The 17,695-nt window shown below is 47.6% G+C and overlaps 1 protein-coding gene and 1 pseudogene across 8 annotated transcripts in view; both read right to left on the bottom strand.

Moving 5' to 3' along the window:
- The window catches only part of LOC308609817 (centrosomal protein of 78 kDa-like), a 405,903-nt pseudogene that overhangs the window by 328,384 nt on the left and 59,824 nt on the right, over positions 1–17,695 (bottom strand). The gene's annotated exons all lie outside the window — the stretch shown is intronic.
- Positions 1–17,695, bottom strand: part of LOC308609797 (uncharacterized protein) — a 258,883-nt gene that overhangs the window by 200,047 nt on the left and 41,141 nt on the right. For 2 of the 7 annotated variants that reach the window (XM_081259103.1, XM_081259102.1), the window contains exons 1-2: positions 5,198–5,459; positions 4,104–4,168 (exon numbers count right to left, since the gene is read on the bottom strand). The exons of 2 other annotated variants lie outside the window; for them this stretch is intronic. In XM_081259103.1, coding sequence (XP_081115229.1) covers positions 4,104–4,168; positions 5,198–5,373 — 241 coding nt within the window. In that variant the 5' untranslated portion in view covers positions 5,374–5,459. Of the gene's footprint in view, positions 1–4,103; positions 4,169–5,197; positions 5,460–5,530; positions 5,891–7,085; positions 7,135–17,695 lie in introns of those variants that run through there. 3 more of the 7 variants (XR_014014349.1, XM_081259101.1, XR_014014350.1) reach the window with 3 other exon arrangements.

Genomic DNA, 17,695 nt, shown 5'->3' with positions numbered 1-17,695 from the left:
TTCCAACTGCCTATTCTCAAACCCCCAACCTCACCCACACCTTCAGCTGAGGAGCTGCTTCCTCAGCTGCAATGGAAGGGGGAGGCTTCTGGAAGCCTTCCAGTGCCAAACGATGCAGGGGACACGGGTTCGTGCCCCGGACCGGGAGGATCCCACATGCCGCGGATCGGCTGGGCCCTTGAGCCATGGCTGCTGAGCCTGCACGTCCGGAGCCTGAGCTCCGAAGCAGGAGAGGAGACAACAGTGAGAGGCACGTGCACAGAAAAAAAAAAAAAAAAAACACAGGAAAGCATTGGGGCAGTAAGACGGGCAGTGGACATGAACAGGCCCTTCATACAAAAACAGAAAGACACCAGTCTGAAAAGACCACAGAATGAAGGACGCCAACTACGTGACATTCTCGAAAGGGCAAAAATACACAGACAGTAACAAGACCAGCAGCTGTCGGGGGCTTGGGGGCACTGGTAGGATGTTCTGGTAGGGCACTGGTAGGGAAGGTGGCCCCCAGGGATGTTTCGGGCAGTGAAATGGTTCTGGGTGGCACTGCAGTGGTGGCTGCAGGTCATCACACCTGTCCAAACCTGAACAGTAGGACACAGAGAGTGAGCCTTGATATAAACTACAGACTCCAGGGGAGAATTAGGTGTCAATGCCGATCCATCACTGAGATGACGCGCCACACAGGCCAGAGACGTTACCAAGGGAGGGAACCCAGAGGGACGGGTATAGGAAAGCGCTGTCTGCTCGATTCTGATTCTCCTATAACCCTAAAGCTGCGCTAAAGACTGTCCACCAATTAAAAAGAAGAAACGGCTTCTAAGCACGTGACAATACTCTCAACCTCATTCACGATTCAGAAAAACCCCGAGGGAACGTCCATACTGCTTACCGGGGCCTAGGATGAGCGGGAACACGCCGCGGCCTCGCCCCTTCCTGTCGGGCATCACGCTGGAGCCCAGAGTCCCCCTGACTTGACCCACCGCACCCCACCCCGCGTTTCATGCCGTCCACAGTCTCTACACATGACATCTTTTGATCAGATGACTCACTGTCCCAATTACAAGGTTTCAGTTTCTCTACAGGAAGAAACCAAAACCAGCACAGAGGGGAGGCTCTTCAGTCAAACTCAGGGTCTGCCTGCCTTCACGTCCCGCTCTTCCTGACGGGAGGCCCACATCCTAAGGAGGGAGGTCCTTACCAGCACCTCAGGAGCCTCATCCAGTCCACCTCACGCTGCTCTGAGAGCCTCGCCAACCTCTGCAGCTACCCAAGTCCTGGGCACTTGAGGGCCGTCCCCCTTCCCTGAGTCACTGAGCCACGTGCTCTGACAATGCATTTAAAACCAGGCTCTCGGACTTCCCTGGTCGCACACTGGTTAACAATCCGCCTGCCAATGGTGGGCACACGGGTTCGAACACTGGTCCGGGAAGATGCCACATGCTGCGGAGCAACTAAGCCCGTGCACCACAACTACTGAGCCTGCGCTCTAGAGCCTGCGTGCCACAACTACTGAGCCCACGACCCGCAACTACTGAGGCCCGCATGCCTAGAAGCTGTGCTCCACAATAAGAGAAGCCACCGCAATGAGAAGCCCGCGCACTGCCACGAAGAGTAGCCCCGGCTCGCCGCAACTAGAGAACAAAGCCCGCGCGCAACAACAGAGACCCAACGCAGCCGAAACTGAATAAGTTAAATAGTAAACAAATAAAAAATTAAAATGAATGAATAAATAAATAAATAAAAGCAGGCTCTCCTTTGTCAGCACTCTGGAGTTCCCTATGTATCGACGGGCAGGATTCCCGAGCTCTCCTGTAATTACGTCTGTGAAGTGCCTTTCCCGAGGAGCACAGAAGCTCCTGGAAGCAGAGAATTGCTTCTTAAGATCACATGCAGAAACTGAAGACATTTGATGCTTATGTCAAAGATAAAAGACACAACACTAGATGGTGTGAAGGGTCCTCGAGGCCAAGAGCCAGGCAAGCAGGACACTTCCTCTGGGGACCCTTCCATCAGCAGAGAAGAAAATGTCCGTGGCCAGAACTGGCACTCAATTCGCTTTGAGCTGAGCAGCACCCGTGTAATTACACAGGCTCCCCAAAGAGTAATTACTCCCACATTTAAGAAAGGAGATGGCTTTTCAGGCAGGGAAGGCAAGTACAGTCTTCCCAGCTGGATGCACTGTGTGTGCTGATGGTCACGATGGAGCTGGGCCCCAGAGCTCTGCTCTCCCCTCAACCCCCCAACCTCACCCTCACCCTCAGCTGAGGAGCTGCTTCCCTGAGAACACAGAAGCCATCGGAGGGCTTCCCCACCTGCAACCCTGCTCAGCCATCCCCTCCCCACTCCAGGACCACGGGCAGCAGCTCTCCCCTCCCCCACACGCATCTACTGGATCATTCCCACTGTTATTTCTCCCATCACAACACAACACAACACAACACAACATCCTCCCCGGACCTCAGCTCCTACCCCAGCTACTGTCCAGTTGCTATTTTCCCCGTCACAGCAAAATGTCTTGAAAAAGTTGGGACCAGAACAAACCCAGTTCTCCCACTCCTCTCTCCTAAGCCTCTCCGATCAGGATTTTACCCCACAGATCCATCCAAACACATCATCGGTGAGTTAGGACCTCTCCCCCCCAGTGCTGGGCTCGATGGTTAATGGCTCCGCGGAACGGCAACCTCGTTTGTCCAGTCACCCAGGGAACCTCTAAAGTGCTTCCCACATGCAGACAAAACGCTGTGATTAATATTTTAGGAGAAATACTCAGCGTGGAGAATACACTTGAGCTGCTGGAGGAAAGAGGTAGCGGCACAGAAAAGAAGTTTCTGTAACTACAGAAATGAACAGATAAGCTGTTTTAATGGTAGCAAGTATGGGATGAAGGAGAACGAATAAAAACCATTCAGAAGACGACATTAACAAGCCTCACACCACAACGTGGTAACAGAGGATGGAGAAGGACTTTAGAATGAACTCATTTTTCTGGGCAGGTGACAGGCTGGATGATGCAACGATGAGCCGCCAGAGACAACAGGACAAGGCAAGGGGCAGGGGGGCTGTAAATAATCATTTCTGGATCTACTGGATCTAGTCATCCGAGGTGCCCTTTGGACAAACTCCATAGAGATGCTGGCAAGTGGCTGGACAGAGGCATCTGTCTGGTCCAGGGGGGAGAACTGACAGAGCTGGAGGTGAAAAGCACCAGAGGGTGAGATCAGACGGGGTGGAGAGTCATGGACCAAGGGTGAAACGACAACACACACAGAGGGCGGAAGACAGAGTCAGTCAGGAAGACAGCAAGGAGAGATCTGTCACAGAAACCCACAGAGCAGACTCTGCAGGTGGCAAGGCGACAGTGGTCTGAGGTGACGACTGGCAAGTCTCCACTGCTTTGTATGCTGGATGCCAGGTCACCTCAACCGGATCAGGTTCCGTGGAGGGGCAGAACCAAGACCGCAGGCTGCACGAGACAATTCAGCTGGGAAACAAGAATCTTTGCCAGAGACCTCACTGCATGGTGTGTAGCGCGACCCTCTGAGATTGTAAGAGACAAAGAGCGCAATTTACTGGAAGGGTGACAAGGCTGTTCTTCCAGATGATCCTCATTGCATCCCTCGACTGAGCACTGAAAACAATGTACCTATGTGACAACGGTGTTCTACTGAACAGACAACTTATATGCACTGAGTGCTCCCTGGACAGCACGCTCTCGGCTTACAGGAAGCACGAGGAAGGCACCAACGTCAACACGTTAGGGGCTGTTGCTCAGGAAGGCTCGCGGCCTACAGCGGGATCCTCAGGGAAACCTTTTAACGCTCGAGAACAAAAGTGATTTGGCAGGACCATATAAGTCAAGCAAGGGATGGTGTTTTGCCACAAATGTCAAGAACACGAGGCTTGTACTGTGGCTCTAAGAGGATCCTGGGATCTACACGTAGAACTTGCCAGAAACACTTGGTGCTGACCTGCTCCTCTACACTTTGTCTAACCACATCTTTTACCGACTCCTACTTTCCCATTTTAACTTTTGAACTATGCGCCTCCCAAGGTGTTATCACAAAAGAACAGCAGCAGGTAAATACGTAAACAGCAAAACTCACCAGAGGCTGACTCATTTTCCGCTGCTCTTGGAACAACGTGCAGGACTGTGACAGTGGAGGCGGACCTGGAGAAGGAAAACGCAGGCAGTGAAGCTACGACTGAAGCGGCTCGGGGTGCACGAGCACCCGCCCCGCGCTCCACAAGAGACACCTGTGGGAGACCCATCCTTTCACCTTCAGAAGGGCCTGTGAGAATAAGGAGGGAGCAACCACCCTCAGGTCTGTAACTCCCACGTGACTCTGGTACCTGAGGGGATACTTTATTTTTCCATAGCGAGTGTACATTGAATCCTATTAAAATAAACCTCCGTCATTAAATATGAAATTAAAAAACGCTTATAGTTTATCTCTTCTCAGTCTGTTAACAACTTAGATCACAACATCCACAGGATACCCAGAATAAAGGGACACACTCAGGTGCGTTTCAGTCTTGCAATGATTTGTACAAACTTTACAAACTTAAGTGCGACGCTCGAAAACATCTTTTATTAAAGCTGACTTTAAGTGGACAGAACACCTGCCCTAGGAGTTTGGAGTCCTGTGAGCGACCCCACGTGCACACCCGGTGAGGGTCTAGGACAAGTCATCTCCCTTCTCAGGCCCCATCGCTTCCTTCCTCACCCGAGGCAGCAGGACAGAAGCCCTGCAGACTCATCCTGCACCGATTACACTGGGCGACTCCACAGGGCACAACCCAGGGGGGCGGCGGACGCTTACATTACACAACCAAGGTGCTGACGCGCCTTGAGACACACGTGCGAGATGCCGAGACGGCGACAGGAGGGGGAGGACGAGGAGGAGGGGGAGGACGAGGAGGAGGTGGAGGATCGGGGTTGGACGGAGGGGAAGACGCGGCACGTCCCGGCCGAGCCTGTGGACCCTGCTCCCCCAGGACACCCGGAGCTCACAAGTCCCAGGGGAGCCCCATCCGGAGCAGCCAGCCCTGTCCTCCAGCCCGGCCCCTCCACCTCCGGGAAGCGGTCAAACCCTCCAGGTGGCTCTACCGCGGGGCCCGGGGTGGGCTACCCCAAGCCCTGCTCTTCAAGGGCCGCAGGCTCCACAACCAACTACAGGCCTGCAGACGCAACACCTACCCCGTCGGGACTCGCTCACCGGCCCCGGGCTCCCGAGGCTCCGGTCCGGGGGCTGCTCCTCGGGCGCGCTCCTCTCTCGGGGTCCCTCCGCTCCGCCTCCCGAGACCACTGGGCCAGAGGAGCCGGCTCTGGGCCCACGTCCCTCCCGGGACCTCGCTTGGCCCCGCGCTGCACATGGTCGGGCACTGCACCGCTGCCGGCCGCCCGGCCACTCCGGCCCAAACGCGGGCTCCGCAGCTCGAGCTCGGAGGTCACAGTTCCAGCCTCCGCCCGGCCCACGCGAACCCTCGCCCGCACAGCCAGCTCCCGCGGGCTGCCGGCCGGCCGGCCCGGACAGCGTACCGCCCCGCAGGCCCCGAAATGCTCGCCCGCAAGAGGCCAAGACGGGGGAACGACGGCCAGCGACGACCTGGGCACGCACAGGAAGCGAGGGCGGGGCGGCGACGGTGCGCGTGCGCCAACACGCACAAATCATGAGGCGCACCTGCGCAGGCGGACGCCCGAAGTCCGCCTGCCAAAGCCCGCCAGGAGCACGGGACAAGTACCCGGACTCCAGAAGCCTCCCAGAAGTCTCCGTGCCGTCAAGATAGTGAGCGTATGAAATGTCTCCTTCTCATCTGGCGCTCAAGTGCTGCTGTGCTGCGAGGGTGTGCCGCCTGGACCAGGGACTCCATTGCCCATTTGTCTTCACTCCTGTTAGGGATCAAGGAAAGGTGTGGCCTCAAGTGGGGGCTGTGTGATGGTCTCCAGGCTCCCTGGTCCTTTCCCGGCCCTGGGACATTTCGGGTTACATCTGAGATTCCCCCACCACCAGGAGAGGGGAAGGAGGGTATCATGTTCGCTTAACTGAAACGCTACAACTTTCATTCAAATCCTAGAATACAATAAATGCCCAGCCATGACACAAACTAATATTGCCCACGGAAGGAAAAGAAAATAGAAACTGTAGCTGTTTAGATTACACAACCAACGCATTAAAAACTGTACGAAAATCAGAACGTACACACAAACCGAAAACAGAAAACAGATACCTGGGATCTTACCTCTTATACAGGATACTGTTTATGTTAGGTAAAAATATCATTTTTCAAAAATGGAATCAGAAGGGTAATGATTTATCACTATTTATCACTGGGGGTGAAATAATATAACTGTGTTCTTGGCCAACTGTTCCTTAAAAGCTGCTAGGGGAAAAGGTAAAAATAAAATCTCCAGGGACTTCCCTGGTGGTCCAGTGGTGAAGACTCCTAGTTTCCACTGCAGGGGGCACGTGTTTGACTCCTGGTTGGGGAACTAAGATCCCGCATGCTGTGCAGCACAGTCTCATTAATTAATTAATTAACGAACACACAAAATAAAAATAAAAAATCTCTCGCCAACCGAGAAAATCCTCTCCACAAATGTAGAGAGAAAGAAAACGGTTTTACTGTTGAATAACCATTAAACCAGACTGTGCTGTGCACCCACAGGTGAACCACTAATGTTTGTGCAAATGAAATCAACCTCACCTTTTTTTTTAATAGCTCAGCAGATAAAATCTGTTGCATACAGGTTCTCAAGATAAACGGGAACTTGCCTCATGGGAATAGACTTGACACCACCATAAAAATGGCATACATTCTTTCAGAGTACATCCTAAATTCACCTGGTCATCTCGGTGGTTGTCCATGCTAGTTAATACCCTTTATCCAAAGGAGAAAGACAACTTCTCCTATGTCTAGGACAAGCACGTACTTATAGCTCAGAGGAAAGTGCCTAACACCTAGCCTAAACTCCCCTGGTGACAGAGAGATAAAGAAGATAGCTCTCAGGTCCTTAACATAAACATTCCTGGGTTGTAATGCTGGCAAGAGACTGATTTAGCTTTTAAAAAGATTTAGATACTTACGAAAGGGACAGAGGAAGTATTTCTATTACAAGCGTCTTGAGGAAATCCTCTAAAAACGGAAATAAGAAGTGATGATTCATGCAAATGAATAAGCACCTAACCCATTCCTGATTTCCCCAGCTGAACTGCCACATTAAATGAATCCTGCACAAAATGTGTGCTTCTCCAAAACTGCTCTTGGAAGTGGCTGCTTAGAGCCACGAATGGTCTTTTCCAGTTCTTGCTGCTGCTGACTGTGGCCTCTGCCTGAATTCTCACCGATGAAATGCTGCTTGTGTGGGAATGACAGCGACCACACCTCCTCTGAGCCTGAGCCTGGCAAACCTCCAGGGCGCATTTCTCGCATTTTCCAAGTTCACCACGTAAGGACATCAGCTACACGGAGTACCTTGCTGGGAAGCGCCTTGGAAGGGCAGTGCGCCCATGAGCACGCCACCAGGCCTCCAGTTCTCACCTCACCCACGTGCACTGACCGTGTCTCAGCAGAAGACTGGGGTGGCCTGTGAACCCCAGCTGCTGTGCCCACCTCATCACCCCACTCTATCCCTTCAGCCCAGAGACATGCTGGGCTCCCCAGCCCCCTGCCCTGGACACTCACTGGAAGTCTTTCTATTACAAGTTGCCATGAGGAAATGCTCTAAAAAAGGGAATAATAAGTACGGAGTCATCCCAATGAACAGGATGTCCAGCAGTGAGCTGATGTCTCTCACGACTCTCCCCTCTCTCCAAAAGGCGAAAAACTGTCATTTCATACATTTCCCCCTTTTTAAAGTTGTTGAAGCTAGGAGGGTAAACCTGGACCCTGCGATTTCACCTTGACCAGAAGCAGCAATGGCCACCTTTTAGTTTGCTTTCATTAAGATCTCTTCATATATATGGAGATTTACAATATAAAGCTTTCTCTTTTTGTATCTGCATTTCTATTAAATACAGATATTTTCCCTACTTTGTCACTTATCTATTTTTATTGAAGTATACTTCGTTTGCAATATTTCAGGTGTACAGCAAAGTGACTCAGTTACATGTATTTATGTAAGAATATATGTATTCTTTTTCAGGTTCTTTTTTCCATTATGGGTTCTTACAAGATATTGAACATAGTTCCCTGGGCTATACAGTAGGTTCTTACTGTTTATCTATTTTACATATAAAAGTGTGTATCTGTCAATCCCTGTTCTTTCTCTTTTTAACTTAATTTTTTCCTCTCACATTCTGTTATACAGACACTTAAAAAGATATTTTGTGTTCAAATCTTTCACTTTCACTTCATACTTTTCATCAGCTTGGACACTGTACTTGAAGAAGCCTTTCCCATCCTGCATTTCCTAAGTAGTTGCCTGTGTTTTCTCCTGTTTATTTTGGGTCTCTTAACATACCAATTTTATCAAGATAACTGGCACCCATCTTCAGGATTTGTAAAATCATTTTCCTCTTAAAGTCTCTCAACCATTTTTTTCAACACTAACACATCTACCACAACCAGGAAACGCACTGTTTAAGAAGAAAACTCAAGTTTGTAATCTAACAGAAATGGACAGACTCTTCATTGAAGCTCAGCGACACGTCTTAATTTAAAGGCAGGGGAGGGACTTCCCTGGTGTTCCAGTGGTAAAGAATCCGCCTTCTAATACAGGGTACGTGGGTTCAAAGCCTGGGAACACTGGTCCGGGAGCTAAGATCCCACACGCCACGGGGCAATTAAGCCCGCGTGCTGCAATTAGACACGATGCAGCCTAAGAGAGATAAATAATTTTTTACAAATAAAACTAAAAAAATAAAGGCAGGGGAAGCAGGAAAGTGACCGTCTCATGTGAATTCCTTCTTATTCAAAATACAGGTCGTAGCAGTTTACTTGGGCTGCGTCACAAAATACGACACACTGGCGGGCTTAAGCAACACAAATGCACTGTCCGACATTTACGCAGGCTGCAAGTGTGAGATCAAGGTGTCAGCAGGGTTGGTCCCCTCTGAGGGCTGTACGGGAGGATGTGCTCCAGGCTTCCTGGTGGAGAGGGCGGTTTCCTCACAAGCACATGCACTATGTATGTAGCAGGTAGGTGCCTGGGCTGAACTCCGATCCCAGGGCTGCTCATCCGCAGCAGCACCAGGCCGCTGGAGGGCTTGTCACGGACCCGTTGGCAGGAGGACTGCAGGCTGACACAGACGTCTGCTCAGCTGTGGACCCATGGCCCGGCCACAGCCCTGCCAGAGGCTGCCTGGTTGAAATCCAGGTCACGGTTCACCTCCCTCCTGCTTATTGCATTCAACGATGCCTTGAAGACCCCCTACTGCACCAGCCTGGGTGGCACATCCCACCCAGTCATTTCCACATCAGAAGCATGTCCATTGAGAAGGTTAAAATTAGGCCCTGGCTCAGTGCTGTGGAATTAGAATCTGTGAGGCTGGGTCCAGGCATCTGTGTTGGAATATTTTCTCCACGGGACTCTCATGCCCAAAGGACTGTATTGACAAAGCCCTTCTGCTTCACCCCACTGATATTTCTGCACGAGAGCTACAGCCGTTGTTGTATTAAACTGCATCCGCAGGAGGAAGAGAGAGGAGGAGAGGTGACAGTTCTGCTGATCTCCAAACACGCTGTTACGGAACCACACTTGGGTCCACTCGCCCGCACGCACTAAAGCCCATCTACGGACACGGGTCACGTGAAGGAAAGTGCCGCGTTTACGGCAGGGCAACAAGCAAGGGGTCCAGGTATCTAGGGCTCAAAAGGCCCCCACTCCCCCGTGGCTTTCAGGGAAAGGTGTTTACAGATGGGGTGAGGCTGTTGGTGGGAATGTACACTGGTGCTGCCGCTATGCAGAACAGTGTGGAGGTTCCTCAAAACACTAAAGCTAGAGCTACCGTAGGACCCAGCAATCCCACTCCTGGGCATATACCCAGAGAAAACCATAATTCAAGAAGACACACGCACCCCAATATGTATAGCAGTACGATTTACAATAGCCAAGACATGGAAGCAACTTAAATGTCCATCGACAGAGGAATGGATAGGGAAGATGTGGTACATATGTGTGATGGAATACTACTCAGCCATAAAAAAGACTGAGATTATGCCATGTGCAGCAACATGGATGGACCTAGAGATTATCAGACTAAGTGAAGGATGTCAGACAAAGACAAATACCATACGCTACCACTCCTGTGTGGAATCTAAAACAGTGATACGAATGAACTTCTGAACAGAACGGAAACAGACTCACAGACATAGAAAAAAAACTTATGTTTACCAAAGGGAAAAGGTGGGGGAGAGGGATAGATCAGGAGGTTGGGGCTAACATATGCACACAACTATATATAAAACAGGAAATCAACAAGGACCTCCTGTAGAGCACAGGGATCTCTACTCAATATTCTGTAGTAACCTAGGGAGTTCCCTGGTGGCCCAGAGGTTAGGATTCTGGTCTTTCACGGCCGTGGCCCGGGTTCAATCCCTGGTCAGGGAACTGAGATCCTACAAGCCACACAGCACCACGAAAAAAAAGCAAAATTCGGTAATAACCTAAATGGGAAAACAATCTGAAAAAGAATAGATATCTGTGTCCATATAACTGAATCACTTTGCTGTACACCGGAAACTAACACAACACTGTAAATCAACTATACTCCCAATATAAAATTTAAAAAATCTTTAAAGTGAATTACAAACGAGTGGGGTGAGGGAGAGGAGGTTGAGGGGTGTGTGGTCAGCTTGTGGACATTCTTCCGATTGGTTGGTGGTGAGGTAATCTGAGGTCAACATCATCAACCGGCTGGTTCCAGCTGGTCTGGGGTCTACGTGCTTGTGGGCAGCATGCAGTTACCTTCCTCCCCCCTGCTGGGGGCTTCAGTCTCTGCAAAACAGCTCCAAAGACGTGGCTCAGAACAGTATCTACAGCCCTTGAGGAGGAACTAAAGGTCCTTGACTTTGTTTAACGGCTAGTATTATTTGGTCTTTTGGGACTCTTTTCCTTTCTTTTCGCACTTTCTCCCTTCTCTGATTAAATTGTTTGTTTCCGGGCCTCCCTGGTGGCGCAGTGGTTGAGAGTCCGCCTGCCGATGCAGGGGATACGGGTTCGTGCCCCGGTCTGGGAGGATCCCATATGCCGCGGAGCAGCTGGGCCCGTGAGCCATGGCCTCTGGGCCTGCGCGTCCGGAGCCTGTGCTCCGCAACGGGAGAGGCCACAACAGTGAGAGGCCCGCATACCGCAAAAAGAAAAAAAAAAAAAAAAAAAAAAAAAATTGTTTGTTTCCAACTCACGGAAGGCTAGGAGGCTAAAATTTTCTAAAGACGAGAAGCAGGCAGAAGACATGGGGAGAATCCGTCCCAGGAAGGCCCCACAAGGTCCTGCTCACTTACAACATCACATTCAATCTGGGCTGTTTACGCCATTTTTGGACAACATACCAACACATCTTAAGATGGGTCCCACCCGACTGTTGCACATTTGGACAAGGTGCGGTGGGGTGGGATTATGCAAATCCAGATCTGAAGACTAGATAAAGCAATCAGGGTATTTCACAGTATACAAGAGAAATTTTCATGGGGACAGAATACCAACCTTCTAATATTTGAAAGCCTGTTAGCCAAGAGGGAGAGTGAACTTCTGTTTTGTTATACAAGGACCCAATCAGCTGTGATGGTTGAAAGCATGATGAACGCAAATCTGAATTCATTTGCCTCCTAACAATGCAACGTCTACAGCAGAGGGACACAGGTCCTCAAGCAGCAGTGCTTTTCCCAGCAGTGCAGACCCTGAGGAGAGCCAGGCTGTGGCAGCTCTGGAGGACCTCAGACACTCTTTGCACGGCCTCTGAGACCTAGAACATCTCAGAAAGTCCACGAGTGCAAACCAAAGAGACACTCAGTCCCTGCACCTTGGATGAACTGATTTGACTCTACGTATGCATTGCTTGGGCTAATTAGAAATATGGAAGTGATCAGAAGACAGAATAAACCTCTGGGCACATCCTGAACAACAGAGATACTTCTCATCAAAGTCCAAACAATAATTCAAAAGCAAGATTCAGAGCCAAACTGTGGAAACAAACCAAGTGTTCACTGACAGATGAATGGATCAAGAAAATGTAGTGTGTATATTCACACAACAGGTATTATTCACCCACAAACAGGAAGGAAAGTTTCTAATTCATACAAAGACCATTTATGTATTTTTCAAAGATTGACATTTCTTTGTATGAACAGTGAAAATTTAACAATTCCACTTTTAAGAGGAAAGGTTAGTGTTTCTTTGTAGAAACAATTAAGTCTCAGCAGTAGAGGCATAAGCACACACGTGCACACAGAGTAAACAGAATAGCGCCCCGCTACCTCCCCGCACTCTGATCCCCCGATGAGCCCTGCTGATTCTCCCTCCAAATATAGAGAACTTGTTTACTTCTCTCCATCTTCTCAGACATCGTCTTCCTGGACTACCACGCCAAATTCCTAACCTTATCTGGGTCTCCCGACTTCCACTCTTACTGAATCCCCACCCCATCCATTTATGCAGCAGCCAAAATCAATTGTTCCTCTTTCAGTGCAAACTGGATCAGGACACCTCTCATTCACTGCTTTCCCACTGCACTTGGCAAACATCTGAACTTCTTCAGACCCACGGTTTTATTTCCTTCTCACTCACTGTGTACTGTCCACACTGGCTTTGGGGTCTAGGAAGGAAATTTTGACACAGGCTACCACACAGATGACACGCGAAGACATTAAGCTAAGTGGATAAGTCAGATACAAATGGACAAATGTTACATGATTCCACTTCTGTGAGGTCCCCAGATGGGTCAAATTCATAGAGACAGAAAGTGGAGTGGTGGGTGTCAGGGGCTGGGAGGGGGGTGGGGAGTCAGTGTTTAATGGGGACAGAGTTTCACTTGGACAGGATGAAAACATTCTGGAGATGGATGGTCGGGATGGTTGCACAACAATGAGAATTCTTGTTTTCCTTCCTTAAGATTTTTGTTTTACTTATTTTTGGCTGCGTTGGGTCTTCGTTGCTGGGCGCAGGCTTTCTCTAGTCGCGGCGAGCGGGGGCTACTCGTCGGTGCGGTGTGCAGGCTTCTCATTGAGGTGGCTTCTCTTTGCGGCAGAGCATGGGCCCTAGGCGCGTGGGCTCAGTAGTTGTGGCTCACGGGCTGAGGAGTTATGGCTTGCAGGCTCAGTAGTTGTGGCGCACGGGCGTTAGGTGCTCCGCGGTATGTGGGATCTTCCCGGACCAGGGCTTGAACCTGTGTCCCCTGCATCGGCAGGCGGATTCTTGACCACTGTGCCACCAGGGAAACCCAAGAAAAAAAGCAAGACTCAGACCCCAAGGGGAGGAGTGGAAGTATGAGTTGGGAGGTTCAGAAGAAGCTTCCAGTGACACTGCATGACCCTGAGTTGGCTATTTTCTTCTCTGCATCTCGGCTACCATATACTTCCTACCCTCATAGAAAAATAACCTGTCTGGAATTGGAAATTTTTCCATTTAGTCTTTTTGTGCATGTGACATTTTTATTCAGAAAAATAATCTGTGTTGAACTGGAGTTTTTTCCATTTAGTATTTTGTACATGTGACATTTTTATTCAGGTAGTGAAATCTCTGGGTCAACAGTGATACCACATTCTCAAGATTTTGATAAGTAGACTAGAACTTCTTAACAGGAATCAAGGGGCAGGCTTTGGACAATCCATGGACTTTGTGACATCCAAAGGTGCCCTTTTTGTGTGTGTGTGTGTGTGTGTGTGTGTGTGTATGTGTTTGTAGACACCCTTTGAAGGGTGCGTGAGCACCTGTAGTTTTCTATGATTTTAGCTTCTCCAAATGGCTCTTGGACTCAAAGGTGCCTGAGGGAAGCGGACGTGTACTCCCCCAGTACAGAATTCTGAACGCAGTGTCAGTAAACATTCAGCCAAAGAGCTTTGCCAAATTGCGTGTTTTAACGTAACTTTTTAATCCACTGAGTCGATGTACCTGGGATCTTTTTTTACATACTTATCTCACTCTTTATTTATTTTTTTTGGGGGGGGTACGCGGGCCTCTCACGGTTGTGGCCTCTCCCGTTGCGGAGCACAGGCTCCGGACGCGCAGGCTCAGCGGCCATGGCTCATGGGCCCAGCCACTCCGCGGCTTGTGGGATCTTCCCGAACCGGGGTACCAACCCGTGTCCCCTGCATCGGCAGGTGGACTCTCAACCACTGCACCACCACGGAAGCCATTATCTCACTCTTATAAGGCTGAAACGTTGCTGCTTCCCCTAAGTTTCCTTGTCCCTCTCCCCACTCTCCCACCAGGCCGTGGAAGAGGAATGGGAGGGAGAGGGAGAGTCCAGCAGGGAGAGGACAGTACACCTGCTGGGAAGCGGTAAAGAGGGGTCCAGGGTGGGAGGGAGGGAGACACAAGAGGGAGGGGATATGGGAACAGGTGTATATGTATAACTGATTCGTTTTGTTATAAAGCAGAAACTAATACGCCATTGTGAATCAATTGTACTCCAATAAACTTGTAAAAAAAATTAGAACCACCATATGACACAGCATTTTCATTCCTGGATATATATCGAAAAAAATAAAACCAAAAAACATTAATTTGAAAAGATATATGCACCCTAATGTTCATGGCAGCATTATTTACAATTGACAACATATGGAAGCAAGCTAAGTGTTTATTATGAGATGAATGGGTAAGGAAGATGTGAAATATATATATATATAATGGAATACTACTTAGCTAAAAAAAAATTTTGTTTGAATTGAAATTGTATCAAGTATCTTTTCCGACCACAATGCTATGAGACTAGACACCAATTACAGGAAAAGAGCTGTAAAAAAATACAAACACATGGAGGCTAAAGAATACACTACTCAATAACGAAGTGATCACTGAAGAAATCAAAGAGGAAATTAAAAAATACCTAGAAACAAATGACAATGGAGACACGACGACCCAAAACCTATGGGATGCAGCAAAAGCAGTTCTAAGAGGGAAGTTTATGGCAATACAATCCCACCTTAAGAAACAGGAAACATCTCGAATAAACAACCTAACCTTGCACCTAAAGCAATTAGAGAAAGAAGAACAAAAACATCCCAAAGTTAGCAGAAGGAAAGAAATCATAAAAATCAGATCAGAAATAAATGAAAAAGAAATGAAGGAAACGATAGCAAAGATCAATAAAACTAAAAGCTGGTTCTTTGAGAAGATAAACAAAATTGATAAACCATTAGCCAGACTCATCAAGAAAAAAAGGGAGAAGACTCAAATCAATAGAACTAGAAATGAAAAAGGAGAAGTAACAACTGACACTGCAGAAATACAAAAGATCAGGAGAGATTACTACAAGCAACTCTATGCCAATAAAATGGACAACCTGGAAGAAATGGACAAATTCTTAGAAATGCACAACCTGCCAAGACTGAATCAGGAAGAAATAGAAAATATGAACAGACCAATCACAAGCACTGAAATTGAAACTGTGATAAAAAATCTTCCAACAAACAAAAGCCCAGGACCAGATGGCTTCACAGGCGAATTCTATCAAGCATTTAGAGAAGAGCTAACACCTATCCTTCTCAAACTCTTCCAAAATATAGCAGAGGGAGGAACACTCCCAAACTCATTCTACGAGGCCACCATCACCTTGATACCAAAACCAGACAAGGATGTCACAAAGAAAGAAAACTACAGGCCAATATCACTGATGAACATAGATGCAAAAATCCTCAACAAAATACTAGCAAACAGAATCCAACAGCACATTAAAAGGATCATACACCATGATCAAGTGGGGTTTATTCCAGGAATGCAAGGATTCTTCAATATACGCAAATCAATCAACGTGATACACCATATTAACAAATTGAAGGAGAAAAACCATATGATCATCTCAATAGATGCAGAGAAAGCTTTCGACAAAATTCAACACCCATTTATGATAAAAACCCTGCATAAAGTAGGCATAGAGGGAACTTTCCTCAACATAATAAAGGCCATATATGACAAACCCACAGCCAGCATCGTCCTCAATGGTGAAAAACTGAAAGTATTTCCACTAAGATCAGGAACAAGACAAGGTTGCCCACTCTCACCACTCTTATTCAACAAAGTTTTGGAAGTTTTAGCCACAGCAATCAGAGAAGAAAAGGAAATAAAAGGAATCCAGATCGGAAAAGAAGAAGTAAAGCTGTCACTGTTTGCAGATGACATGATACTATACATAGAGAATCCTAAAGATGCTACCAGAAAACTACTAGAGCTAATCAATGAATTTGGTAAAGTTGCAGGATACAAAATTAATGCAAAGAAATCTCTGGCATTCCTATATACTAATGATGAAAAATCTGAAAGTGAAATCAAGGAAACACTCCCATTTACCATTGCAACAAAAAGAATAAAATATCTAGGAATAAACCTACCTAAGGAGACAAAAGACCTGTATGCAGAAAATTATAAGACATTGATGAAAGAAATTAAAGATGATACAAATAGATGGAGAGATGTACCATGTTCTTGGATTGGAAGAATCAACATTGTGAAAATGACTCTACTACCCAAAGCAATCTACAGATTCAATGCAATCCCTATCAAACTACCACTGGCATTTTTCACAGAACTAGAACAAAAAATTTCACAATTTGTATGGAAACACAAAAGACCCCGAATAGCCAAAGCAATCTTGAGAATGAAAAATGGAGCTGGAGGAATCAGGCTCCCTGACTTCAGACTATACTACAAAGCTACAGTAATCAAGACAGCATGGTACTGGCACAAAAACAGAAAGATAGATCAATGGAACAGGATAGAAAGCCCAGAGATAAACCCATGCACATATGGTCACCTTATCTTTGATAAAGGAGGCAGGAATGTACAGTGGAGAAAGGACAGTCTCTTCAATAAGTGGTGCTGGGAAAACTGGATAGGGACATGTAAAAGTATGAGATTTGATCACTCCCTAACACCATACACAAAAATAAGCTCAAAATGGATTAAAGACCTAAGGCCAGAAACTATCAAACTCTTAGAGGAAAACATAGGCAGAACACTCTATGACATAAATCACAGCAAGATCCTTTTTGACCCACCTCCTAGAGAAATGGAAATCAAAACAAAAATAAACAAATGGGACCTAATGAAACTTCAAAGCTTTTGCACAGCAAAGGAAACCATAAACAAGACCAAAAGACAACCCTCAGAATGGGAGAAAATATTTGCAAATGAAGCAACTGACAAAGGATTAATCTCCCAAATGTATAAGCAGCTCATGCAGCTCAATAATAAAAAAACAAATAACCCAGTCCAAAAATGGGCAGAAGACCTAAATAGACATTTCTCCACAGGAGATATACAGACTGCCAACAAACACATGAAAGGATGCTCAACATCTTTACTCAGTAGAGAAATGCAAATCAAAACTACAATGAGATATCATCTCACACCAGTCAGAATGGCCATCATCAAAAAATCTAGAAACAATAAATGCTGGAGAGGGTGTGGAAAAAAGGGAACACTCTTGCACTGCTGGTGGGAATGTGAATTGGTACAGCCACTATGGAGAACGGTATGGAGGTTCGTTAAAAAACTACAAATAGAACTACCATATGACCCAGCAATCCCACTACTGGG

This window comes from Mesoplodon bidens (assembly GCF_964165515.1).
Source record: "Mesoplodon bidens genome assembly, contig: HAP1_SCAFFOLD_103, whole genome shotgun sequence".
NCBI classification, from domain to species: domain Eukaryota; kingdom Metazoa; phylum Chordata; class Mammalia; order Artiodactyla; family Ziphiidae; genus Mesoplodon; species Mesoplodon bidens.
This window is presented reverse-complemented; position numbering and strand designations above follow the sequence as displayed.